The sequence below is a fragment of the Chiloscyllium punctatum genome, chromosome 1, assembly GCF_047496795.1.
Source record: "Chiloscyllium punctatum isolate Juve2018m chromosome 1, sChiPun1.3, whole genome shotgun sequence".
NCBI lineage: Eukaryota > Metazoa > Chordata > Chondrichthyes > Orectolobiformes > Hemiscylliidae > Chiloscyllium > Chiloscyllium punctatum.
Genome location: NC_092739.1, coordinates 42,506,345 through 42,533,175, shown reverse-complemented (window position 1 = coordinate 42,533,175; position 26,831 = coordinate 42,506,345). Strand labels below are relative to the sequence as shown.

Below are 26,831 nucleotides of genomic sequence, written 5' to 3'. Positions count from 1 at the left end.
ACTTGTTGAGTAATAACATTAGTTGGGATCATAACACTTCCTCCAGAAAAGAGGAGGAGTTGATGTTCTGATGGCTTAGTTTCTTGCGAGTGGACATATGTGGGCTCAAGCATTTTCTTCTCACACAGGCTGAGGAGATTGACTTTGGCCACGCTGCCACCAATTTTAGGCCTTTCTCAATCCTACTTTGGTCTTTATCTCCTGCAAGGAGACAAAGGGAACAATGGAGTGAGATGAAAGTTGCTGGGGGTGCTGTTAGTATTAGTGCAGGTACAAGTCAGCTGCTGATGAATTCCAAGTGAATGAGCAGGAACAGCAGGTGGCAGTAAGTCTTAGTAGTTTAGGAAGATGGGGTGAGTCATTGTGGGAAAACATTGCAGGCAATAGTGATTGGTAGATCATGGGCTTGGGATGGAAATGTGTATAGTATCAGCCTGAGAGAGAATGTGATTGTGAAGTGAGAAGATGGTGCACTTACCTGGTGGAGCATAGAGGTCATAACCTCTCTGTGACTGTGCTGCGTTTTTGTCCACACCATACTGATCCGAGTGGTAACTTTAGATCACCAGAAGTTCCTGGAACTGTCAAACACTTCAGCCTTTGCTGACCACAAGATTGCACACGAGCAGAGTCATGGAGATTAGTTCCCAACTAATGAGCTGGGTAGTGGAGAATTGTGTGAGAATATTCCGCTTAGGCTAACCCAGAACACATGAAGAGAAACCCACACCTGAAACTCCCCAAAATTGAGACTTCATCAAAATGTGTGAAAACTGAGTCTTCTGTGTGATTTGCTTACTGTAGCCTGTATCATTAACTGCATCCCTTTTGATAAAGTTAAATATATCCAGACTGAAAGAAATTTGATAGGGCTTCCTCCAAAACATCAACTATAATAAGTAACAGTTATACTGTGTACCTGTTAAAGGAAAACATGGGAAGTGAGTTTATCTTTAAGTTCTGAGAGAGATTCCTGTACTTCTAAACTAACATTAGAGCTTATACCTACTACTTGGAAGGTTTGGAACCAATTCCTACAACAGAACACAATGTGAAATCTTATGAAATTAGCACTGGTACACTCCTGTATGGGAGAATGGTCTGTGGCTGCAGTGTAAATGCTATGTGATTATCGCTTTAATGTAGGAATACAGCATTGTCATTTTTCTTGTTGTTTGTGGGATTTTTCAAATGCCATGATATTAGGAATGATAGATATTCCCTGAAATTCCCGTTGACTTTTTAAAATTTGTTTTATATGATCTTCCTTAATATAATGTCTTAATATCACATGAAATGAGTTGTGCTGCTTATTTGGTGGATCTATAATGGTGGAAACCTTGGGAGAAGAGCGAATAAAGTTATAATGAATAGTCATATTGGACTCAGAATGTTTCATGTGCCATCCACAAAAAAAGATCAACCTAATCAAGCCACTTCCCTTTAGCTTTCTCTGATTCATCATTAAAATAAGACAATGAGTACACTATAATGAGCTCAAACAACATCTAATTGTCAATAACTGTTTCTTCTAGAAACAATTTGGAGATGCTGTTGTTGGATTGGGGTGTACAAAGTTACAAATCACACAACACCAGGTTATAGTCCAACAGGTTTAATTGGAAGCACACCAGCCTTTGGAGCATCGCTCCTTCATCGGGTGGTAGTGGAGTGCACAATTATAAGACACAGAATTTATAGCAAAAGATTACAATGTGACGTAACTGAAATTATACATTGAAAAATACTTTGATTGTTTGTCGAGTCTCTCATCTGTTAGAATGACCATGATAGTTTCACTTCTTTCATATGTAAATCACAAAACTTTTTTTAAAAGTTACATCCTCAGGTTAACTAACAATTGGTGTCAGCCAGATAAGCTGTTGAGATGTTGAAGGTGTTAGCCCCCTGTGTTCCTTGTCTGTGTCATAATGTTTGAGACTGATTCTAATCTAAAAAGTGAGTTAACAGAGTCTTACATGGATTCACGCAGTTTTTGAGCAAAGTACAATGTAACTCTGCAAGTACGAATTCACTCCACAAATGTATATGTGTGTTGTGTGCATGTGGATTTGTGTGTGTATGTGTGTGTGTGTCTGGGGTGGGGCTATGTGAGTGTCTGTGAGAGAGAGTGTATATGTGTATGTGACTGTAAAGTGTCTAAGTCTGTGAGAGGGTGCGTGTGGGAGTGTGTGTGTCTGTAGGAATGTGTATGTGTCTGTGTGCATGTCTGTGTATAGGAGTGCCTGTGTGTGTGTGTGTGTGTGTGTGTGTGTGTGTGTGTGCGCGTGCACGCACGCGCGTAGAAGTGTCTGTGTGTGTGTATACTGCAATGGTGGTCACCTGTAATGTGACATGAACCCAAAGTCCCGGTTGAGGCCCTCCCTATGGGTATGGAACTTAGTTATTAGCCTCTGCTCGGCCACTTCTAGAAACACTTGCCCCCAGAATACCATTACAACTTGATAGAGATATGAACATCAGGGACCTGCTTTGTGGACAGTAAATAGTTCATACTAAATTGAAGGAAATACAAGTAAATCACTATTTCATCTGGAAAGAATAGTAGAGGTCTTGACTGTTGAGATGATAGGAGGTTAAAGAGCAGGTGTTGCATCTCCTGCACTTGCAAGGGAAGGTGCCAGGTAATTGGAAAGGGTGTTATGGTGCTTGATTAGAGAACCAGGGTGCTGAAGAGAGACAGAGCTCTTTGAATGCTGAAAGAGGAGGGTTGGTGATGGGAAGCTAGTTTGACAGCTTGTTTTCAACAGTCAAGTTTCACGGTAAAAGAAAGCTTGGATGCTGGTTTGAGCAGCAGAGGAGCTGATTCAGAGGCTGAGAGATGATGTCACAACAGTAGATATCAATTGTGGTAATAATCATTCAAAAAGTAAGTATTTTCAAAGCAATCATTTTGAAGCAAAAAAATTCAGGTCATCAAAATCAGTTGTTCCATGTATCATGCAGGAATTCTACCACTGAACCACCGATGCAATACGTATGGAAAGTTTGCTTTTCGATACAACTTTGCAGTTGTAGCTCTTTAACTTTTCTAATTATTTGTGCATACAGTCAATAGTTTATTTAGAAATTGAACTGGAGGTGGAAGCATTAATTCTTCCTGATGAACTTCAATTTTTAAAACATCTCAAACTATCCTATTTTGTTCTAATAGTGGAAAAAGTATAACATAATGAAAATACTCAAAAAGCTTATAATTTTGCAAATAAAAGAATAGCATTCGATAATGAGGACAGAATTAAGTCTAAACAAGCTAATACAATGGCTTTATTGAAAACAAAATAGAACATAGAACAGTCCAGCACAGAACAGGCCCTTCAGCCCACGATGTTGTGCCGACCATTGATCCTCATTTATGCACCCTCAAATTTCTGTGACCATATGCATGTCCAGGAGACTCTTAAATGTCCCCAATGACCTTGCTTCCACAACTGCTGCTGGCAACGCATTCCATGCTCTCTCAACTCTCTGTGTAAAGAACCCGCCTCTGACATCCCCTCTATACTTTCCTCCAACCAGCTTAAAACTATGACCCCTCGTGTTAGTCATTTCTGCCCTGGGAAATAGGCTCTGGCTATCGATTCTATCCATGCCTCTCATTACCTTGTACACCTCAATTAGGTCCCTTCTCTTCCTTCTTTTTTCCAATGAAAAAAGTCCAAGCTCAGTCAACCTCTCCTTATAAGATAAGCCCTCCAGTCCAGGCAGCATCCTGGTAAACCTCCTCTGAACCTGCTCCAAAGCATCTACATCTTTCTTATAATAGGGCGACCAGAACTGGACGCAGTATTCCAAGTGCGGTCTAACCAAAGTTTTATAGAGCTGCAACAAGATCTCACGACTCTTAAACTCAATACCCCTGTTAATGAAAGCCAAAACACCATATGCTTTCTTAACAACCCTGTCCACTTGGGTGGCCATTTTAAGGGATCTATTTACCTGCACCCCAAGATCCCTCTGTTCCTCCACACTACCAAGAATCCTATCCTTAATCCTGTACTCAGCTTTCAAATTCGACCTTCCAAAATGCATCACCTCGCATTTATCCAGGTTGAACTCCATCTGCCACCTCTCAGCCCATCTCTGCATCCTGTCAATGTCCCGCTGCAGCCTACAACAGCCCTCTATACTGTCAACGACACCTCCAACCTTTGTGTCATCTGCAAACTTGCTGACCCATCCTTCAATCCCCTCATCTAAGTCATTAATAAAAATTACAAACAGTAGAGGCCCAAGGACAGAACCCTGTGGAATACCACTCACCACAGACTTCCAGGCAGAATATTTTCCTTCTACTACCACTCGCTGTCTTCTGTTGGCCAGCCAATTCTGTATCCAGACAGCTAAGTTCCCCTGTATCCCATTCCTCCTGACCTTCTGAATGAGCCTATCATGGGGAACCTTAACAAATGCCTTGCTAAAGTCCATATACACCACATCCACAGCTCGACCCTCATTAACTTTTCTAGTCACATCCTCAAAGAACTCGATAAGGTTTGTGAGGCATGACCTGCCCCTCACAAAGTCGTGTTGACTGCATTTAATCACATTTAATCTTCTATCGGCCTCCGTATTCAGACTGGCACCATTAACCACGCGGCCACTATAGCGCCCATGGCAGCAACCGCCGCCGCGGACCATGATGTCACTTCTGCCCCCAACGATCTCGCAGCCTCCGCGAACGCCGCCCAGACAACCGCTTCCACGATCGCCAGGAAGACCATCGCCGACAGATTCGCGGCCTCTGCGGCTATCGAGAATAACACTGTCTCTGTCGTCGCCACAGCCACTTCCGCCCCCTGGGTTGCCGCCACCGCAGCCACTTCCGCCCCCAGTGACATCACTAACCTGCACGACCACAGCGCCGCATGTGTCTCCGCCCCCACGCCGATCTCCGTCACCACGCTTAACTCCACCCCCACGCCAATCTCTCTCACCATGCCTAATCCCGCCCCCACGCCGATCTCCATCACCATGTCTAACCCCGCCCCCACGTCGATCTCCATCACGTCTAACTCTGCTCCCACGCCGATCTCTGTCCCCGTCCCCACGCCCAACCCCGCCCCCACTCCCAGCTCCAGCCCCACACCAGGTCCTAGCTCCCAGCCCTGCTGTGTTTTCACCATCCCTCCAGATCTACCCCTCTCCTGAGGATGAAAGATCAGTCCTCAGCAGAGGCCTCACCTTCATTCCCCTACGCTCTGGGATTAACGAGTTCAACATGCGGCGTGACATCGAACAATTCTTCCGCCGCCTTCGCCTCCGTGCCTACTTCTACCAGCATCTGCATTTAATCAAGCCATGCTCTTCCAGATGGTCATAAATCCTATCTCTCAGAATCCTTTCTAACACCTTGCAGACGACAGATGTGAGACTTACTGGTCTGTAATTGCCAGGGATTTCCCTATTTCCTTTCTTGAGGAGAGGAATTACATTTGCCTCTCTCCAGTCCTCAGGTACGACTCCAGTGGAGAGCGAGGATGAAAAGATCTTCGCAAGTGACGAAGCAATTGCATATCTCGTTTCCCAAAGCAGCCGAGGACAAATCTGGTCCGGGCCTGGCGACTTGTCAATCTTAATGTTTGACAAAATTTTCAGCACATCAGCTTCCTCTATCTCTATCCATTTCAGCATGCACACCTGCTCTTCAAAGGTTTCATTCACTACAAAGTTCGTTTCTTTTATAAAGACAGAAGCAAAAAACCCATTTAGGGCTTCCCCTACCTCCTCAGACTCCACACACAAATTCCCTATGCTATCCCTGATCGGCCCTACTCTTTCTTTGACCATTCTCTTATTTCTCACATACGTGTAAAATGCCTTTGTGTTCTCCCTAATCCGTTCTGCAAAGCCTTTCTCATGCCCCCTCCTGGTTCTCCTCAGACCATTTTTGAGCTCCTTCCTCACCTGCCTGTAATCCTGTAGAGCTGAGCTTGACCCTAGCTTCCTCCACCTTATGTAAGCTACCTTTTTCCTTTTGACGAGATGCTCCACCGCTCTCGTCATCCAAGATTCCTTTATCTTACCACTTCTTGCCTGTCTCAGAGGGACATATTTATTCATCACTTGCAACAACTGTTCCTTAAACAGTCTCCACATGTCTATAGTGCCTTTACCATGGAACAATTGCTCCCAATCCATGCTTCCTAACTCATGTCTAATCGCATCATAGTTTCCTCTTCCCCAATTAAATATCCTCCCATTTTGCCTAATCCTGTACTCCTCCATAGCTATGTAGAATGTGAGGCAGTTGTGGTCACTATCACCAAAATGCTCTCCCACCACAAGATCTGATACCTGCCCCGGCTCATTGCCAAGCACCAAGTCTAGAATGGCCTCTCCCCTCATCGGCGTGTCAACGTACTGAGTTAGGAAACCCTCCTGAATGCACCTTACAAAAACAGCTCCATTCAAATCTTCTGCTCCAAGGAGGTTCCAATCAATATTGGGAAAGTTAAAGTCACCCATTACAACAACCCTACTACGTCCACACTTTTCCAAAATCTGCTGAGCTATGCTTTCTTCCATCTCCCTGCTGCTATTGGGGGGCCTGTAGTAAACCCCTAAAATGCTAAAAGGTTCTATGTAAGGTAGAGACAGCTGTCGTTGAAATAAAAGTTACTTCACCTGACTGAACAATTGATGATAATCCCTCAGTGTATTGCTTTTATAATAATGTGGATGTATTTAAATACAGAACAGGGTATTTTATAATTTTATTGCAAGATTTGTACGATCGATATCCAGCAGACAAAAAACTCAAGATTCTGCAAGCTGTGCCACAACTCAAAAGGAATTTCATCACCAGAACATCAATGCAGCTTGAGGCCATGAGGGGGTAGTATGGGGAGAGAAGTTTAAAAAGCACAACTTTGGTGCCATCTAGAGGTTGCAATGCTTTGCTGCCTAACCACTTCACCATAAACTTTGGAAATAGTTTTAGAACAATTGTTCTTCTGTCAATCGTTTTAGATAATATCTATTTTCTTCAAAAATGTAACTTAGATTTTAATTGCTACGATGTGACTAAAACCTTAATGTGTTTTATAAACAACAGCTACATTGATAGATATAAGGCATGAAATTTGTCACTTCTGTAACTTTGGACATCTTGTAGGAGTGACACAGAAACACAACATTCTCTCGACATTCAGATTTAGTAAACATTATTTATACAAATCCTATCTTTTCCAGCTGATTATTGATGCTGTATTAATTGCCATCAGATGGCTTCAGAATTCAATTTCCAAACTGTTCTGTTAGTTGTGAATAAAAACAAAATTGATCAAGATGCTCTTCAACATTTTACTCAAATCAAAATCAAAAATAGAAATCTTTCAGATCATACCAGGAATTTAATTTGAAATCTACAAGTTGATTTGTAAAGTTTCCAAACTGAAAGCTTTGGAAAATGTGCAGGGGAAATCAGAGAAAACACAGCCATGATCTATGCATGAGGTTTGGAAAGGGGTGTCAAAATAAGTAGGAAGACTGACAAGAAGCACCCAACAATCCTCAATTGCTTTATCTTCTCATTCAACAGTGCACATGTTTCAAGGGTCAATCTTTGGCCTATGAATAACAACAAAGATTAAAATACACAAATACAAAACACACAAATTTTGAGGAATCTCCAATATAGTTGGATCTGAACTTTACTTACCAATTTCCAATGTATTCTGTTTTAAGTCCGAACTAATGTCCTGTAGTAATATGGCTGAGCCGCACACATTAATGTTGTATAGACAGTGGATCTAAAATTTAAATATGATTTTAGAAAATATCACCAAGTGATTTAAACATTTTTGCACATATTTAATACTACAATAACATCCAATTTGCAGACACACAAATAATCCAGTTGAATAATTTTTAACTTTTGTGAAGGCTATTGCACAAGAGATGATTCCAACTAATGTACAACAGTTAAGTTAATACTCCTGCGACAGCTAAGAAGCATCTTAAGAGTACTTAAAATACCAGGGCATAGCAGGCTCTGGATCAAGTGCAGGTAAATGGGATTAGTGTAAGTTGGTATTTATTGGTCAGCATAGACATGGCCAAAGGGACTGTTTGTATGCTGTATGTAAGTAGGGGAAATACTCTGTGTGAGTCAGTCAGAATGTAATAGACAATATTTATACTTACGTAGGATATTTTCTGTTAAGTCATTAAAGTGAATTAAAAATAGATTGCAGGGTACAGGTTCTACCACCCCAGAATGTGCTGACAGCAGAAAAACTTTACACCTTGCACAACTAGCTGGTGTTTGTAGCTCAAAATTTAAAGCAGGACATAACATACAACCAAAGATTTTAGGTTTGAAAGTTCTTTGGGGCCTTTTACAACACAGAATTACACGAGGAGCCTGCTGATCATCATTGACCCTGCTGGAGTTCATTGACTTTTATATAAATTCTATGAAAAACACCAATAAAGGCCAAAAAAGAAGTACAACAAAAAGTCTCCAGCTTCTTAAAATGGCAGCAATGGATAAGGGCTTTCTCTGTCAGCAGAAAGCATTATTACTGAGTTATTTCCAAGGTATGACTTGATCTCCACGACATTCAGATGATATGTAGTAAGAAGCTGAGGTCAACTAGAGCAAAACTTAATAATATTCAGTGCACACTTTCAGTTTGTGCATTCTGTCCTTAGAAATTAATAATGGAAATATAAAACTGTGTGTGCACATTTATAATTGACACTGGCAATGTAAAATGACCAAACTCTTCCACTCTCCTACCAGGTGCAATATTGTTCTAGCTTCACGGAGGGGGGGTGCTAGTATCGTGGGACAAGTCAAAATTGAAGCTTCTAGAACTGTACAAATGTGGCTACATGTGTGTACAGTAAACACTGACAGAAAACATACTTAGAAGCAACATGTTACGGCATGTTACAGAATATGGTCACTCTGTTGCCTCTTTTTCTTTCTCTTTTGTCTCATATATTGCACTCCCTCATCTTCTTTTTGCTTTTGGCTTTCTGTTCTGTTTTGTTTATCTCTTCCTTGCAAATCAGAACATAGCAGGAGGTGATAATGCTTGTCGTGGCAGCAAAAAGAACCAGCAATAGTTGTCATTTGCACTGGGTTCAGATGATTACAATTCACGTTTTGCTCTTCAAAACTATCACCACAACATGTACAGACATGTGGTGTTTCAGTTTGTTTAATGGAAAACTACATTGAAAAACAAACTGCAGATTGGGATTGAAGGAGATACACTATCCTGGGTTGAAGTTTGGTTAACACACTGACACCAGACAGTAGGAATAAACATGTAATTCTCACGTTGGCAGGCTCTAACCAGTCAGGTATTTTAAGGATCAGTGCTAACTCTCAGTTGTTCAGAATCCATATCAAATGATTTGGATATGAGGGCCAATTGTAATATTTTCAGGTTTGGAGATGATTGAAAAATTTGTGGAAATATAAATTGTGAAGGGCTTCAAGCTGATTTAAAACGGTTATGAATGGACAAAAACTTGCAGATGAAGTGTAATACAAATACATTTGTGTGTATCCATTTTGGTAAGAGGAACGAAAAGGGAGATTATGTCTTAAATCGTGAGAGATTGAAAAGTGGGTCTTAGATATCTTTATTCATACCACAGTGCAGATGGAGTTAGCAAATCAGAAGGCAAATAGGATGTTAGTCTGTTTTGGAAGAGGGCCCAAGTACAGTATCAAATAATTCTTGTTTCAGTTTGTGGTATATTTTCTATATCGACCTGTTCAGGGATGTTATGACACAAATTTATAATTTGCGTTTTTGTCATGCTACTCTAAAGGCAATTCAGTACTTTGGCAAGTGTCCCCTTTAATTTTTACTAAATAAAATTTGTATATGCCTGAGCAATACTTACTTATTCAACACTGGTTTAACAGTAAGAATCTGAAACATAAAGAATATACTATAAGAATACCTGTTTGTTCAAGAAAAACAAAGTACCACAGATGCCAAACACTTGAAACAAAGCTAGACAGGAGGCTAGTTAGTCTTCATGGACAACACTTCTCAATACTGATATCTCAAATTAAAACAAAGAAGGTGGTAACATATCTTAAAACCATCCAGCAACAGGGATGGATGAATTATGTGACTTATAAACAATAATAACTATGAATAAAATGATGTAGCAAATGATTCACATCAAGTAACAGACCGGCTTATTAGATATCAAAGAAATAAAGATGTGCATATCACGAAGGAAATGATGGAATTTGGCTGTGAAATTAAAACTGCTGTAAAGAATATGGCAAAAGCCTGAAATTATTGAAGACAGTGCTCAGACTAGGTCTTCTGGTAACTAGGAGGGAAGTGAAACATCTTTTCTTGAAGCTTGTAATGAGCTTTGTTGGAACAGTATATGAGATAGACTGAGGGCAGCATGGGGATGGGGGTGGTATCGGAATTCATGGCAAACTGAGCTTTCCAACACTTGTCCTCTCACCTCACTGAATAATTTTCTGCTTGCACTTTTCTCAAAGCCCTTCGCTGTTTTCCCCAACGCAGCCATGATTATTTCACTTTCTGCACTCTCCAGAACATCTTCGAAGTCCTGACTACAACACTTAGTGCCTCCTAATTACAAGAACTTTCTCCTGAGCTCTAACAGCACCAGCCCATCCAACTCCCTTTCATAGGATGTACATAGTTCAGCTGCCTTTCTAGAAGCACAGCAAACACTTTTAATGTGGAGTCTGTCTCATAGTTTCACTCCCATCCTATAATCTTTCAAGTCCTCTTTGTGACCCCAAATTGTCCTCATTAATCTATTGAAAACCTTGAAATGAGCCCCTGCCCTCTTGTTAGGCAGAATTGAAACTTACAACTTAGCATCTCTTAGAACTACCTGTTCCAGAAATGTTTTCAACTATGAATTGATGGATTGCATGGCGCAAAAAATGGATATGATTAGAGGATTTCATCACATCATTAACATTCCTGAAACTACCAGCCTCTTCATGCCAACAATTAGTTTGAAAATTATATCAATCTCAGCTCCAAGGTTTGCCATGAATATTGACCACTTAAGTAAAGCATCAGAGAGCATTAGGAACAGTTGGTGAGTGTGTAGATAATATTTTTCATAGAGAAGGAAAAGGTATAAGAATTACTAAGAAAATTACCCAGATGTGAGAGTCATTTGTAGCCCAAGAATTATCCTTGTCCATTTTCTGTTTTCATTTTCGTCTAACTGATGTTTACAAGTTATCTTTAACAATAATTCCAGATGTCAACTTTGCCAATAAATAAATTAAGTAGCAGAATTAGCTTCCATTGGTGCTCACCTTTAACAATGCATGTAAGTTGATGTTATTTTGACCTGTAGCATTGAGAGCATGCATAGCTGGTGTTCTTAAAAACAGAAATTAATGTTAAGAAAGAACTAAAATAGTATGTAAAACAGAATTGCGAATTCACTTTTTTTTATGTGCAAGTAATTATGCAGATTTAAAGGCCATAAAGGCTTTACCTTCTGTCATCGAATGGTGGAGGATTTTTCCAATGATCATAATTTGTTTCCACTCTGTACCACCTAAGGAAATGAAAAAACAAAACTCACCACAATAATGACAACCACCCGATTGAAGGTGCAGCGCTCCAAAAGCTAGTGTGCTTCCAATTAAACCTGTTGGACTATAACCTGGAGTTGTGTGATTTTTAACTTTGTACACCCGAGTCCAACACTGGCATCTCCAAATCATTACCACAATAATGTGCACCCAAGATTAAAGTGAATGAAAACATAAGCAGCACACTAGCCTAGAAACAGAACATGCTCACAGAATTATTGAAATAATAGTGTCCAAATGCTCAATGTAAAGTTCTGACTCAGCCAGAACAATGAAACATATAACACAAAAGCAAAACACTGGATGCTGGAAACCCAAAAGTGCTGGTGAAATATAGAAGGTCTAGAGTGAAACAATTAATTAAGTTTGATATTTAAATACACACTAAGAATTGAGAATAGAAGAGGTAGCCATGTGCACTTTCTTGAAGCATGTAGAGAAACACTGCCAATACTGTAGGCATGGTGGTATGTGAAGGCAATTCTGTGGGAACCAGGCTAAGAATGTATGCAATCAAACAGAATAATTTTCACAAGGATGAATAGCATACTTAAGATAATTGTGCCATTTAGAGAGGATGTAACACCACAATGACAACAATGCATCACGCCTTAATAAGAACATGAAAAGGTATATCTGTACTGTAGCCTTTTTTATTGATAAAGATATGTTTGCAAGGCTAAGAAAATCAATTACAAGTAAAACAATATAGCAAAATATAATAATTATGACAATAAATTATCCAGCCAAATGTGAGGATTTGGGGATGGAATGCTTGAACAAAATTCATGGTAACTGTGCCCAAGACTCAAAGCATCTGTGAGAAAAAAACTGAGTAATGTTTTGAGCTTGGCTCTTAGAATTGAAAAGAGATGGCAATGTAGTGAGTTTTATACCCTTGAAAGAAGTGGCGAGCAGCAAGTGGAATAGAAGGAAGGGTCAGGAAATGCTAGATGGTGAGGGATATTAGAGATCGAAGTGTCACAGAATTAAAGGCAAAGCAAGTGTGATAGTTGTAGACATGAGACAAAGCATAGACCTAGAGCTGATATTAATACTAGAAAGCAATAGCAGAATGAAGGTCAGCTCTGATCGAAAACAAAAGCATGGAAACAGGAAGACAGAATTCATAGTCTGAAATTGTTAAGCTCAATGTTGAGTCCAGAATGCTAAAACAAAAAATCTTTGGTAAAGTCTTATTTTTCATATTAATAGTTTTCAAAATCTACCAGATTGACTACCCAGATTGAAATCTGTTAACAATTTTTGTATGCACTTAATTTTGATACCACAAAAAATCATTTTGTCAATCAATTTATATATTTCCAAAATTCGCTAATCTCTGGGGCAGTTCCAGCAGATTGGAAAACAGCAAATGTGACACCACTGTTTAAAATGAGTGGTAGACAGAAGATGGGGAATTATAAACTGGCTAGCTTAACCTCTGTAGTGGGGAAGATGCTTGAGAGTATTATCAAGGAAGAAATAGCAAGGCATCTTGATAGAAACTCCCCTGTAAGCAGACATAGCTTGAAGGGCAGGTCATGCTTAACTAATCTTTTGGAAATTTACGAAGACATTACAAGGAAGGTGGACAACGGGGACCTAGTCGATGTGGTGTACCTAGATTTCCAAAAGGCCTTCAATAAGATGCCGCACAAGAGGCTGCTACATAAAATAAGGATGCATGGTGTTATGGGTAAAGTATTAGCATGTACAGAGGATTGGTTGAGTAACAGGAAGCCAAGAGTGGGGATAAATGAATGCTATTCTGGCTGGCAATCAGTAACTAGTGGTGTGCCTCAGGGGTCAGTGTCGGGGCCAAAATTATTCACAATTTATATAAATAATTTGGAGTTGGGGACCATTTGTAGTGTGTCAAGATTTGTAGATGATACTAAGATGAGTGGCAGAGCAAAGTTTGCAGAGGAACATAAATACTCTAAGTGAGTGGGCAAAGGTGTGGCAGTTGGAATACAATGTTAATAAATGTGAAGTCATTATTTTGGTGGAGTAACAGTAAAAAAGATTATTACTTGAATGGTAAAAGGTTGCAGCATGCTGCTATGCAGAGGGACCTGGGTGTCCTTGTCCATGAATCACAGAAGGTTGGTGTACAGGTACAACAAGTAATTAGGAAGGTAAATAGAATTGTGTCCTTCATTGAGTTTAAAAGCAGAGAGGTTATATAGGGTGCTGGTGAGTCCACACCTGGAGTATTGCATGCAGTTTTGGTCTCCTTACTTGAGAAATGGTACACTGGCACTAGAGGGGGTGCAGAGGAGGTTCACTAGGTTGATTTCGGATTTGAGGGGGTTGGCTTATGAGGAGAGACTTAGTAGACTGGGATTATATTCATTGGAATTCAGAAGAATGAGGGGGCATCATACAGAAACATATAAAATTATGAAGGGAGTAGATAGAAGTAGAGAGGATGTTTCCACTGGAGGTAAGACTAGGACAAGAGGACATAGCCTTAAGATTGGAGGAAGCAGATTTAGGACTGAATTGAGAAGGAATTTCTTCACCCAGAGAGTTGTAAATCTATGGAATTCCTTGCCCAGTGAAGCAGTTGACCCTACTTCAGTAAATGTTTTTAAAGCTAAGGTCGATTTTTTTTTGAACAATAAAGGAATTAAGTGATACAGTGAGAGCGCGGGTAAGTGGATCTGATTGCACAAAAACATCAGCCCTGATCTTATTGAATGGTGGAGCAGGCTCGACGGGCCCGACAACCTAGTCCTGCTCCTAGTCCTTATGTTCTAATTAAAACAAAATTGGCCACCTCTAGCATTTATTTATTGGAATTTATGGATCAAAGTAATTCATTTTGCTAGTGCTGTTTTTCCACTGTTAATTAAACATCTTTACATAAAAATGTATTATGTGCATATTTGCTACTCACTGTCCATTCATCGGAATCAAAGGCCAGATATCAACAGGCCCACTAAGATTTCTTGTTATAATCACACCTTCAGTTGGTCGAACTCCACCTAAAATGTAGTATACATCAGCAGTGATTGGGGAATAGGCCAACTTCTTCAAAGCTGCTTGGAAATCCCCAGCTTCTAGGAGTGTCTGTAGAGAAAAGAAACATTGCTTCTCTTTATTACATCAAAGTTTTGCAATTTCCCTTTATTACCAACTTATTAAGACTTTCTATCAGACCTTCGAATTGTCAATCAGCTAGACCTTTAAATTATTAATAACAGAAGCTTAAGCACTTGACAACTTGGTTTCAATAAACATTGAGCCAATGATAAGAAATGGCAGAAAACATAGCTTATAATACTTCATAAAACTATCAATCAAGGTCCACTCTTATAGGATGACCCTTATATAAGGGTCTGGGCTCTCAGATAAGCACACAGACCCATAAATGAATAACCATGTTGATGTAGCTGGAGTAAACTGTGGGTTTTGCTTGGTTGGTAACAATAGGATCTTCTAATAAGTTAGTTATTTCTTTGGTCTCTTTTATCATTGTCTCAAGGTAAGGAGAGTGAAGAGATGAAAACAATAGCTATTGACACTTATGGTCTGATCGATTGATTGACATTTTTATAGGTTTGTGAATGAGTGTTTTTAAGCACTTTCACACATGCAATTGCTACTAAAGCATCCATTGTTTCTGAAAGAGCATATCGTGGTTGATAGTCATGTTGGCCTGGTTAGTATCAGAAGACATTGTGCATGGATGAGGTGGTATTGAATTGGCATGAGAGCAGGGAGGTGACATGAGAGTTATTTATTTTATTCTTTATTCTAGTTCTTTTATTTTATTAATTCAGAGGATGTAAGCATTTTCGCCCATGCCAAATAGTCCTGGAGAAGGTGGTGGCGAGTTGCCTTCTTGAAATGTTGCAGTCCATTCAGTGTAAGCAGACCCAACATTTTGTTAGGGTGGTAGTTCCAGGATTTTCCAGAGGCAATGAAGGAATGGCAATATAATTCCAAGTCAGGATGGTGAGTGACTTAGAGGGGAACTTAGAGTGGCGTTCCCATGTAAGTGCTGCCACTGTCCCTCTAGATGGTGATGATGGGTTTGGGGGCATGTGGTGATGCAGTGTGAAGGCTAGAGGGTCTAAACTGTTTCGGGAACGGAGGTGGGGCTTTTAACCAGCCTGCCTCAGCACTCAGCCATCCCCAAGCTGAATATGGGATGATAGGCACCACTCCATCCCTTTCCTGAAACGTCGATTTTCCTGATCCTCAGATGCTGCCTGACCTGCTGTGCTTTTCCAGCACCACTCTAATCTAGACTCTGGTTTCCAGCATCTGCAGTCCTTGTTTTTACCACTCCATCCCTCCCCAACTTCCCCAGACTGAAATATTGGTAAAGGCATACTTTTAGACAAAGGCAGAACTGCCAAGTCAGGAAATTTCTCGACTTAAGCTACCCACATTGGTAGCAAAAATCCGGCTCTTCACTGCAGTTCTAAGGTTATACAGTGCAGTAGTGAGGGAGTGCTGAGCTGTTGGGAGTTCCTGTCTTTCAGATGATATATTAAATACAAGTTCTGACTGTTTTTTCATTTGAATGTCAACAATCCCATGTTACTATTTGTGAAGAGCAGGGGAATTCATTTGGTGAATTCCTTTAAGCAACATCTAAACAGCTTATCAGATTGTTAGCATTAATACTAAGGGAGGTGATGACCTAGTGGTATTATCTGTAAATTATTAATCCAGAGACCCAGGTAATAATCTGTAGACCTAGGTTTAAATCCCACATGGTGGAATTTAAATTCAAATTTTTTTTTAAGAATTCTGGAATTAAGAATGGAATGATAACTATGAAACTATTGCTGTTTACTGCAGAAAAGCCCATATGGTTCACTAATGTCCTGTCGTGAAGGAAATCTGCTATTTTTGTCATCATAGATGTGATTCCACACTCACAGTAATGTGGTCAACTCTTAACTGCTCTCTGACGATCAGTCACAGGTAATAAATACTGGCTTAGCCAATGACACCTATATCCCATGAATCAGTTTAAAAACAAAAGTTCATGTGCCCATATTATGCATACATTGGCTAATAAATAAAACGAAAGCAATAAAAAGAGGGCATCACTTACATCTCTAATCAGCCAGCTAGGAGGAGGGCTTCTTTTGAAAAGAGCAGCAATGACAGTTCTCCACCAATCTCTGTTAACTTTAATTTTTAAAAAATTATTAACACATGGCTCTGTATTCTTTATAACGACATGTTGCTTGAACCATAAAATGAGTACAAACAGACTAATGCATGCTGAGGTGCAGGCAAGTCGCAAGAGACTTATATCAGTCCTCTTTGGTATTAAACAATTTGTTGTGTGCTTCTGTAAACAGTTAAGTATTGTAACGGAATTCATGCACAGTAGGCATCTAACAGAATGAAAGAAGTATGAACCTGGGTAGTGATTTGACACAGAATTCAACTTTGGGACTGCTTTCCTTCCACTATGAATTTACTTTTCATAAATGTAAGATTGTATGTTTTAGTTAAAAAGAAGTAATTATATTGTAAACATGGAATGATTGGATGATATGCAAAACCAGCAAAATTTTGGGTTATAGTTCACAGGATATCAAAAGTAAATCCATAAATAACATTTATAAAACCTAATGTAATTCCTGTTAACCCAGTCACATCCACAGAGGATGGAGAATTGTTACATTCCCCGCTAGAAATTAACACAGTACAGGTCGTTCTGTTATAACGTGCGTTTCATCTACTCAAATTCACTGTAATGCAATTGGCGAATTGGGGACCCTATTTCTAAAGCATGAACTTTTAAAATATGTGTTGGCTGTACTGCGATTACAGTGCCAACACTTCAAACGCTGTTTCTAAAGTATGTTTTTTTCTGTAACGTGGAGTTACACAGGAATGCAACCATCACATTGTAGAAGAACTGACTGGGTAGTGTAAAAATACTCACTAAAGGTACTTGATTTTGTTGACATTTCTGACGGTGACACATTTAAAGACAAACTATGATATTAACTGAATTGGGAAGATTTGTTTTTATGAGAACCTGAACTACCAAAGCCAATGTTTTTGATTGTTCTTTCTACCGATACTTTTAGTCTAACAGGTTTATTTGGAATTACTAGCTCTCAGAACACTGCTCTGTGGAGCAGGATCATAAGACACAGAATTTATATCAAAAGATCACAGTGTCATGCAATTGATAGGATATATTGAACAAACCAGGAAGACTTAACAGCAACAAACCTAGAAGACTTAACAAATATCTAGGTGTGCTCAATATATCATTTCAGTTACACGACACAGTGATCTTTTGCTATATATTCTGTGTCTTATGATCCTGCTCCATAGCTACCTGATGAAGGAGCAGTGCTTAAACAGCTAGTACTTCCAAACAAACCTGTTGGACTATACCTGGTGTTGTGAGATTTATAATTTTGTCCACCCCGGTCCAACAGTTAAATATGGAGTGAAATGAATCCATTGATTTTACACCCACTCCAAAATCTGGTTGCTACCTCATAAATCCATCTCTTTTCCTGAAAACCATCTGAGACTAAACTAGATTGTTCACAATCTCGGTGTCACCTTTGGCACAGAGGAGAGCTTTTCTTAAAATTTGGTTGTGGGATGTGGCTGTACGAGGTGGGGGATGGTGGGCTGCCTTCTTGAAACTTCACGATCAACGGCCATGGCTTCAGTTGTCAGGCCCTCAGTTCCGGAATTCTCTCCGCACACCCTTCTGTATCTATACCTTAATTTCTTTTCTTTCTTTCAGGTACTTCTTCAAATCCAAATCTTTAGTTCAGCTTTCGGTTATCCCACTTAATATCTCCATGTGCCTCAATGTGTTTACTGTTATGGACCAGGCCAGACCGCCTCAAAATATTTTAAGAAGGTTGCCTGGACCCTAACGCTTTCATACTTTAAAGGTAGATGTGAAGTGGGTTTTTCAGTTGTGATGCAACTGGTCAAACCAGTCTGCTTTAAGCAAAACAGAATTTGTTTATACTACAGTGGATGGATACTATGGTTGGAACACGAACAAAAGAAAATGGAATTTAGAATGAATTAACAGAATAGATACAGCAACTTAACTAATTAACTGTTTCAATATAGTAACATCTCATAAACACACCCCTTGGCAAAAAGGTAAATTCAAACATAGATTCTTACAAGCAGGAGGGAACAACATCCAGAGAGATTTCAGAGAAAGTCAGTTAGGACTCATTTACTGAAGCTTAAAACCCTTCTGCACTCAAATATCTTGTGACTGCCACAGCTAAAAAAAAATTTTAAAAACTGGCCACTTCCTTCCATTGTTAAATTGTTTTTTAAAGACACCTAAAGGCACTTACATTATTGATTCAGGCTAGATCCCTAACCACTTCAGCACCTCTGCCTGTACATTCCTCTCTTCAAAAAAAAGCCAGGTCAAAATAACCTTTTTTAAGCTGTTGGTAAAGTTCCAGTTGGCATGCTCTGTATTATTAAACCACTTGGGTACGGACGGATAAACAAGCTCCCTTTCTTTACTCTCTTGCTGCCTTGTTTAGTGCAACAAGGTTTGTTCTCCTTCTGCACAAAAACATTTCTTTGAGTAGATTCAGAGTCTCTTGCTTTTGATGTCCCTAACTTATTTGGAATGGGGTATAATTGGATGATGTCCTGGTGGTGAAAGAGCCCAGTCATTGGAGTACCTGTGGCAGTGTGCCCTGACCACAGTTTTAGGGTCTAGTGCCCCTTCTGATTGTGGGTGATACACTGAAGACCTCAGATGGGTCATGTCCATGTCACCCATGACTCCAGAATATTCTGGCATGAAGTCAGAGTCCTAACCTGACTGGATCCCGGAGGGCAGATGATACCAGGTGAATAACTCAGTCAATTCTCCCACCAACCTTTTTGCAGATACAGTTCTTAGGGCAACAATTGCTGGGAAACAGCTAACCACATCTACAGGATATATTGGTAGCCACTCTTTTCTTTCAGGCAAGGGCTCCATTCAGGAGAAAGTGAGGACTACAGATGCTGGAGATCAGCGTCAAAAAGTGTGGCAGGGAAAAGCACAACCAGTCAGGCAGCATCTGAGGAGCAGGACAGTCGATGAAGAGCTTATGCTCAAAATTTGACTCTCCTGCTCATTGGATGCTGCCTGACTGGCTGTGCTTTTCCAGGCCCCACTTTTTGACTAAGGGTCCACTAACTGCTTGTTGAATGGTTTCCCCAAAAGCAGATGCAGGAATCACAGGTGCAGGTGTTATTGTAGTTTGCGGTGAGCTGTCCTACAGACCCTTACTACATCCCTGAGGAGCTGCAGCTAGTAAAAGGCTGGCTGGCTGGGGTATGGGTTTTGTGTATAACGACATGCCCAGCCATTGGAATCTTGTCAGCCAGCCACAATATTTCCTATGGTATATCTGCAGCACCACTACCTGGTGGATCACTGGCCAATCGTCGTTTGCAGGTTGACGAGTGAGCTCTCCATTTCCTCATTAGCATCTCACTTTTAATGTGGTGGTATTCAGAGATTGTTTCACCCTTAGGTTCATGGTGAGCAAAGTGAGCTAGTTTTTTTTTAACAGTGAATCAGGTTATTGGGTTGCTGCCAATGAGGTTCTAGTTATTACCCCTTTGGACTCTTCTAGACTTGCCAAAAGGATTTGAGAAAACCAGATTGGAGGGCCTTCTGATGCACAGACACCTCAGCTTTTACTGGCTGAGTTTGAGTGACCACACAGCATGTGACTACACAGTCAGGGAAACTTGCATGTGTTTTTTTTGCAGCTATTCAGTCTCCCTAACCTCAGCAAACTTCTCGGAGATCACTAGGGATGCTATTACTGTTTTTCCCACTGGATTGTTGATGAGGAGATGGATTGATCCTGTCCACAGGTCCACAGGAGTGGGTGTCGTGATCATTAGTCTGGACATTATATTAGTCTGGACACTCCAAGTGCACCTGGTGAAGGGAAATGGATACTCATCCTCCTGCAATCCCTTTTACCAACACCTTGGCATTTACTGCACTCTCTCATGGGTAGCCTTTCCCCAGCAGTAGAGTTTGGCTGGGCCTAGTTTCCCCCAGTATCACTACAGGCTTGCCCGCTTTACCATAGGGATTTGTGGCCACACTTCTGTTGGATAAAAATGTGCACTTCATTATTAATTCTGCTTGCACTTTGTCGATAATAAACTCACTCTTTTATTAACTCAATGAAGCCTGGTTGAATTGGCTACTTTGAAATTAGCAATTAATTTGTTTTGGAAGAACGCGGGTGGCTCAGTGACTAACACTGCTGCCTCACAGCGCCAGGGACCACAGTTCAATTCCAGCCTTGGGCGACTATCTGTATGGAGTTTACACATTCTCCCTGTGTCTGCATGGGTCTCCTCCCAGCATTCAAAGGTTAGGTGAGGTGAATTGGTCATTCTAAATTGCCCATAGTGTTCAGATATATGTAGGTTAAGTGCATTAGCCAGGTGTAAATAGGGTAGGGGAATGGGTCTGTGTGGGTGACTCTCTGGAGGATCAGTGTGGATTTGGTGGGCTAAAGGGCCTGTTCCACACTGTAGGGATTCTATGATACTATGAAGACACCCAAAAGCAAGGGTTCCTTTTTCAATTCACTTTGTTTCAAATAACCAGGGTGAATAAAGAAGTTCATCCTTCCTCACCTGGGAGCCTGACAATTTTGAGGATTCCATCTATAACATAATAACTTGGCGAATCTCACCAAGGATTTCCTTGTAACAGACTGGGGGTTTGTGCTGAGAAGCAAAAGGATGGGAGTGGCTAAATTTTCGGTTAAACCAATTTTGTAAAAAAGACTGAAGGAGACAAATCTAGGTGAGGCAGCATTTGGAAAGAAAACACAGTTAATGCTTCAAGTCCTGTAAACCTTCTTAACCCTGGTTGTACAGAAGGTTCTTCCTGTATATCTACTTGTGAAGATGATTTATAGGACTCTAAACATTAACTCTGCTTTCTGACTGCAGATGATACTGGGTTTCTCCAGTTATTTCAGTTTTTGTTTGTCTCAGATCTCCAGTCTTTGTTTTATTACACAAAGAAGTAGAAGCTTCCTCTATCTGTGTGAACAGCTGGCACAGCAGCTAAACTGGCCTGTCCAACATTTCTCGTTATTACTGCACAGACAGCTTTCACAGCAAGTGCCTCAGATTTATTGCCTCTTTTCTGAGATCAGTGCCACCTGATTACGAGTCTGTGAAAAAATGCTATCTTAAGTACATATCAGTTATGAAGCATTACATCAACAAATTACTGGTAGAAATGCAATAAACTTTAAATTGTTTCCTCAACCAGATTCTTCTAGTTAGAACAGGGAGGCAGCTATCCTGATCCAAAATAAATCACTTTGGGCTTGAAGGAATTTGCACGCAACATGTTTCAGCCTTAAAAACACACCCAGTTCATTTTCTCGATGCCCTAAATATTTGTGAGATTTGAACCAAGGAATAAACATTGCATTGTCTGCATAGTTATTAATTTACATTTTTGGCTATTATATGCAATGCATTCTACTTATTCATTTCCCATCTCATTGGCAAAGTTTACTAGTGACAGTTATACCTTCTTTTCTTATGGTGATATATTATAGCACGTTGTCTTACAATATGGATAAATCACAGATTTGCAAATTAGCCTCTAAGTTACAAGTTTTAATTGGAAAATAAAATGTCTACTCTTTGTGTACCACAGAAATTAATTGATTTACCTGCAAAATTGGTCCTCTTTCAGTGAATCTTAACAATCTTGAGCATTTCACAAATGAAATGGAATGTAAAGTCATTTAAAACACTGAAATATAGCCCTACCTTTTAATAAATAAGGTGAGAGGGTTTTCTTTTAATAGAATGCAGAAATTTACACAATTTCAATGTAGGCACATAAATCAGTCAAAATATTGGCTCAAATTTCCAAGTGTCAGCAAAACATAGGCATTGAGTAGAAACACAAGCCATAATCTAAGAAGTGCCACAGAAATGATTGTCTTGTGGTTGTGGCTCAAGTATTACCTGCCCAGGTGGTAGGAAAAATACAGGCACGTTTTTAAGTATACAGTATCATGATTACATTTATTCCAGAGTTAACATACATTAGTTCAAACATTACAAAATTTACATTTTTACGTATTTATTTTGGATCTGGGAGCGAAGGCAAGTGGCTAAATCAAGCTTTAAATATTATAATTGGTAATACTCCTGAAGAGAAGTATAGATACATTAATTTAGAGATCACAAGACTCAACATACCTCTTGCATTTCCAGAGATAGTAAATTTATTTGGTCTTTGCCCAGTCCATAAACCTACAAAGCCAATGAATGTTGTTCCTGTGTAGACAATCTGAAAGACATAATTTAATGAAAATAAACACACAGTTTGGATTTCAACAGTAAAAGGAATAGTACTTGTTGCAGAGTATGTGGTATAGAGGACAGGCTATGGTCTAATGATTTTATTGCTAGACTATTACTCAAGAAATTCAGTTAATATGTGGCAGTTGGAATTTAATTTAAATAAATGTGAGGTGTTGCATTTTGGTAAGATAACCAAGGGCTGTCCTTATACAGTTAATGGTAGGGCCTTGGGGAGCATGACCAAATAAAGAGATCTCGGGGTGCAGGTGTATAGTTTATTAAAATTGGAGTCACAGGTAGACAGACTGATGAAGAAGGTGCTTGATATGTTTGCCTTCATTGATTATAGGAGTTGAGATGTCATGTTGTGGCTGTATAGGATATCGGTGAGGCTACTTTTAGAAATGCAATAAACTTTAAATTGTTTCCTCAACCAGATTCTTCTAGTTAGAACAGGGAGGCAGCTATCCTGATCCAAAATAAATCACTTTGGGCTTGAAGGAATTTGCACGCAACATGTTTCAGCCTTAAAAACACACCCAATTCATTTTTTCAGTTCACAGGGTCCCAGGTTCGATTCCAACCTCGGACGACTGTCTGTGTTGAGTTTGCACATTCTCCCCGTGTCTGCGTGGGTTTCCTCCGGGTGCTCCGGTTTCCTCCCACAGTCCAAAGATGTGCAGGTCAAGTGAATTGGCCATGCTAAATTGCCCATAGTGTTAGATGCATTAGTCAGAGGGAAATGGGTCCGCGTGGTTACTCTTCAGAGGGTCGGTGTGGACTGGTTGGGCCGAAGGGCCTGTTTCCACACTGTAGGTAATCTAATCAGATGATTGTGGCTATTACAGCTTGCAAAACAAACAGCAATGTCATATCACTGGAGATTAGATTTATAAATAGAGGTTAACAATTTGAATGGCTTTCAAAACTACACTCATGCAGGCCCACTACCTGAACTACCTGATTCAACAAAGCACCCGAAATAAAGTCCAGCGAAATTAGTAATTTTTAATCTGTTCAAAATTTACACTTAAAAGAAATCTTGAATACATGTGTACCTCCATTTCAAAGAATAGGTTTTTACTTGTTTCATATGAATGAACAAATTTCTCTAATCTTTGTTAGATCCCAAGTGAAGTAATTTGGTTACAAGTTGGTTTTGGACACAAAACTGCCTTGGATTTGACAGAAGTTGTCAATAAAACAGCATTTAATTTCATACTGATGCATTGAATGTTATCCCAAAATTGGAAATTCAGGGACATTTCTGGGTAATGGCGAGAAGAGTTGTAGTCATAAGCTAGACATGCTGTATATCTAACCATGAAGGGTTGATTCCCCAGCACTCACTCATACAGCACTGAAACAAAGTGCTGGGGAATCATTCAGCCTATCAAACCTTTGCCAATGTTTCTTTTCTCCACCCCATTCATGTTGAATGCCATTCTCCACATAATTTTCTGGTACCTCTTCTTCAGGTAACTAATTCCCTTTTAAAACATGCCAGCAGTATCCATTTCAATCTGCTTCTGGCAAGAAATTCAATGTTTTAAGCATGATTTGGAGATGCCGGTGTTGGACTGGGGTGTACAAAGTTAAAAATCACACAACACCAGGTTATAGTCCAACAGGTTTAATTGGAAGCACACTAGCTTTCGGAGCGATGCTCCTCCATCAGGTGATTGTGGAGGGCTCGATCGTAACACAGAATGTATAGCAAAAATTTGCGGTGTGATGTAACTGAAATTATACGTTGAAAAATTGATTGTCTGTTAAGCCTTTCATCTGTTAGAATACAGTGATAGTTTCACTTCTTTCATGTGTAAATCATAAAACCCTTTTTTTTAAAGGTACATTTTGTGTGGTGAATTTGTTCTTGCAGAGTTACATTGCACTTTGCTCAAAAACTGCATGCATTCATGTAGAACTCTGAGCTCAAAAACTGCATGAATTTATGTAAAACTCTGTTATCTCACTTTTTAGATTAGAATCAATCTAAACATCAGGTCATAGACAGAGAACACAGGGGGCTAACACCTTCAACATATTGTCTAACTATCACCATTGTTAACAGATAACCCGAGAATGCAACTTTTAAAAAAAAGGGTTTTGTGATTTACACATGAATGAAGTGAAACTATCATTGTATTCTAACAGATGAAAGGCTTAACAGACAATCAATTTTTCAATGTATAATTTCAGTTACATCACACTGCAAATTTTTCAATAAGATCACCTGTCATTATTCTAAACTGGCATCAGGGTTGATCTTCATAAACTTGAAAATCTTCTCTGCAACCATCTCAAGTTTAAGAAAAAGCCTTAATTTGTTTTAAGCCTGACCTCTGCATACAAAATTATCTTTTCTATTGATGTACAAAGAAATTCCAAAATGTATCTGTAAAGTATATATAACTAGCATAGCAAACTGAGATATTTAAATACATTTTTAAAGCACATTATCTTTTTAAGTATCCATATATCATAATATTAATGCAGTACCCACCTGACCATTCTTGACAAATTGTAGGTCAACTGTGAGCGATCTTAAAGCATCACTGAATGCATAATCCAGATTTCTACCATGGTAAATGTTTCCTTTTGTGTCTTGGACAACAATACTGGTGCAAAAGCTGAGAACATTGATATGAGTTACCCATCAATCCAGAGATCAAACATTTCATTAGTGACATCACAACATTTAGAGTTGTCAGTGTAGCCAAACCATGACAGCGGCTTAATTTACAAAATGATGAACAAATAATCAAGGGTGGTCATATCATGGGTGATCAAAAACTTGTTCAATGAGGTGAGTTGAAGGAGGAGAGGAAACTACAGAGGTAGAATTGTTCAGGCAGAGAGTGGTTCCTAGCTGTCAGTTATGGCAGGGCAAAGCAAGAAGGTAATCCAAGGCTACAGTCAGAGGTATGGAGCCATGTACAGAGTGCATTTTGTTTTGGTTGTATATAAGTATCTTCCCATAAGCAGGATGAGACAAAGTCTTTGACTGGTGTGCTAGCTCACACTCCATGTTCCATTGAACTAATGTTCCCTATGAAACAGCAGTACAGAGAACTTCTACTCAACATCTCTGCTTGTGCACAGAAGAGGAAATAAAGTCTCTCGGCTGTTGCTGAAAATAAGGTCACTTTCGATGGAAACTGGATGAACTCTTTTCAGTTAAGTGCAAAACCAAGAATCTCCAAACAGCTACTTCATAGCCAAAGGCAGCGCTACTGGAATTATTCACCTTAACAGCCATGTTTCATCACAGACAAGCTAAAGACCGAACCATACTTTTGTTTTTACTTTTACTTCTTGGAGTCATCTCTTATTTCTAACCTGAATGTACGTGTGTCATATTTTATTATCTTTTCTCTTGTTTTAGTAGCGAATAAACTCAAAGATACAGGAGAACACCATGACCTGCAAGTTCCCTCCAAGTCACTTACCATCCTTACTTGGAAATATATTGTTATTCCACATCAATCCCGCGTACTTAATTTGGCTGTTTTTAAAACATTAACATATTGAGGCTGGGAAAAGGTACCAACAAGAGAAGTGATCCTTTTTAAACTAACTTTATGACCAAAAGAGTGGTTGAGCATAAAATAGGAGCCAATTCATCCCACTTCTCAGGGGTATCCCATCTGGAGTCATAACAACTGGGGACCATTGTCTGTGGACTCGTCAAAACAACTTGTTCATATCAGACTTATTCCATCACTCTTAGAATGTAAGCAATTTGCTCTAATGCCATTAGTATTAGCTGGCTCTATAATATCCTCCAAAAATGTTTTAAAAATCCTGCCTGGGAATACAAAGACAATGAAAACCAGTACGAATGCTCCAAAATAAGAGTGAAAAT

At 39.6% G+C, this 26,831-nt stretch overlaps 1 protein-coding gene across 1 annotated transcript in view; it reads right to left on the bottom strand.

Annotated features, from left to right (window-relative positions):
* Positions 1 to 1,599: 1,599 nt before the first annotated feature.
* Positions 1,600 to 26,831, bottom strand: part of LOC140454509 (N-acylethanolamine-hydrolyzing acid amidase-like) — a 33,901-nt gene continuing 8,669 nt past the window's right edge. The window contains exons 3-11 of the mRNA XM_072549349.1: positions 25,470 to 25,596; positions 22,859 to 22,949; positions 16,686 to 16,762; positions 14,511 to 14,683; positions 11,506 to 11,568; positions 11,321 to 11,387; positions 9,892 to 9,920; positions 7,685 to 7,775; positions 1,600 to 7,593 (exon numbers count right to left, since the gene is read on the bottom strand). Coding sequence (XP_072405450.1) covers positions 7,706 to 7,775; positions 9,892 to 9,920; positions 11,321 to 11,387; positions 11,506 to 11,568; positions 14,511 to 14,683; positions 16,686 to 16,762; positions 22,859 to 22,949; positions 25,470 to 25,596 — 697 coding nt within the window. The 3' untranslated portion in view covers positions 1,600 to 7,593; positions 7,685 to 7,705. The remainder of the gene's footprint in view (positions 7,594 to 7,684; positions 7,776 to 9,891; positions 9,921 to 11,320; positions 11,388 to 11,505; positions 11,569 to 14,510; positions 14,684 to 16,685; positions 16,763 to 22,858; positions 22,950 to 25,469; positions 25,597 to 26,831) is intronic.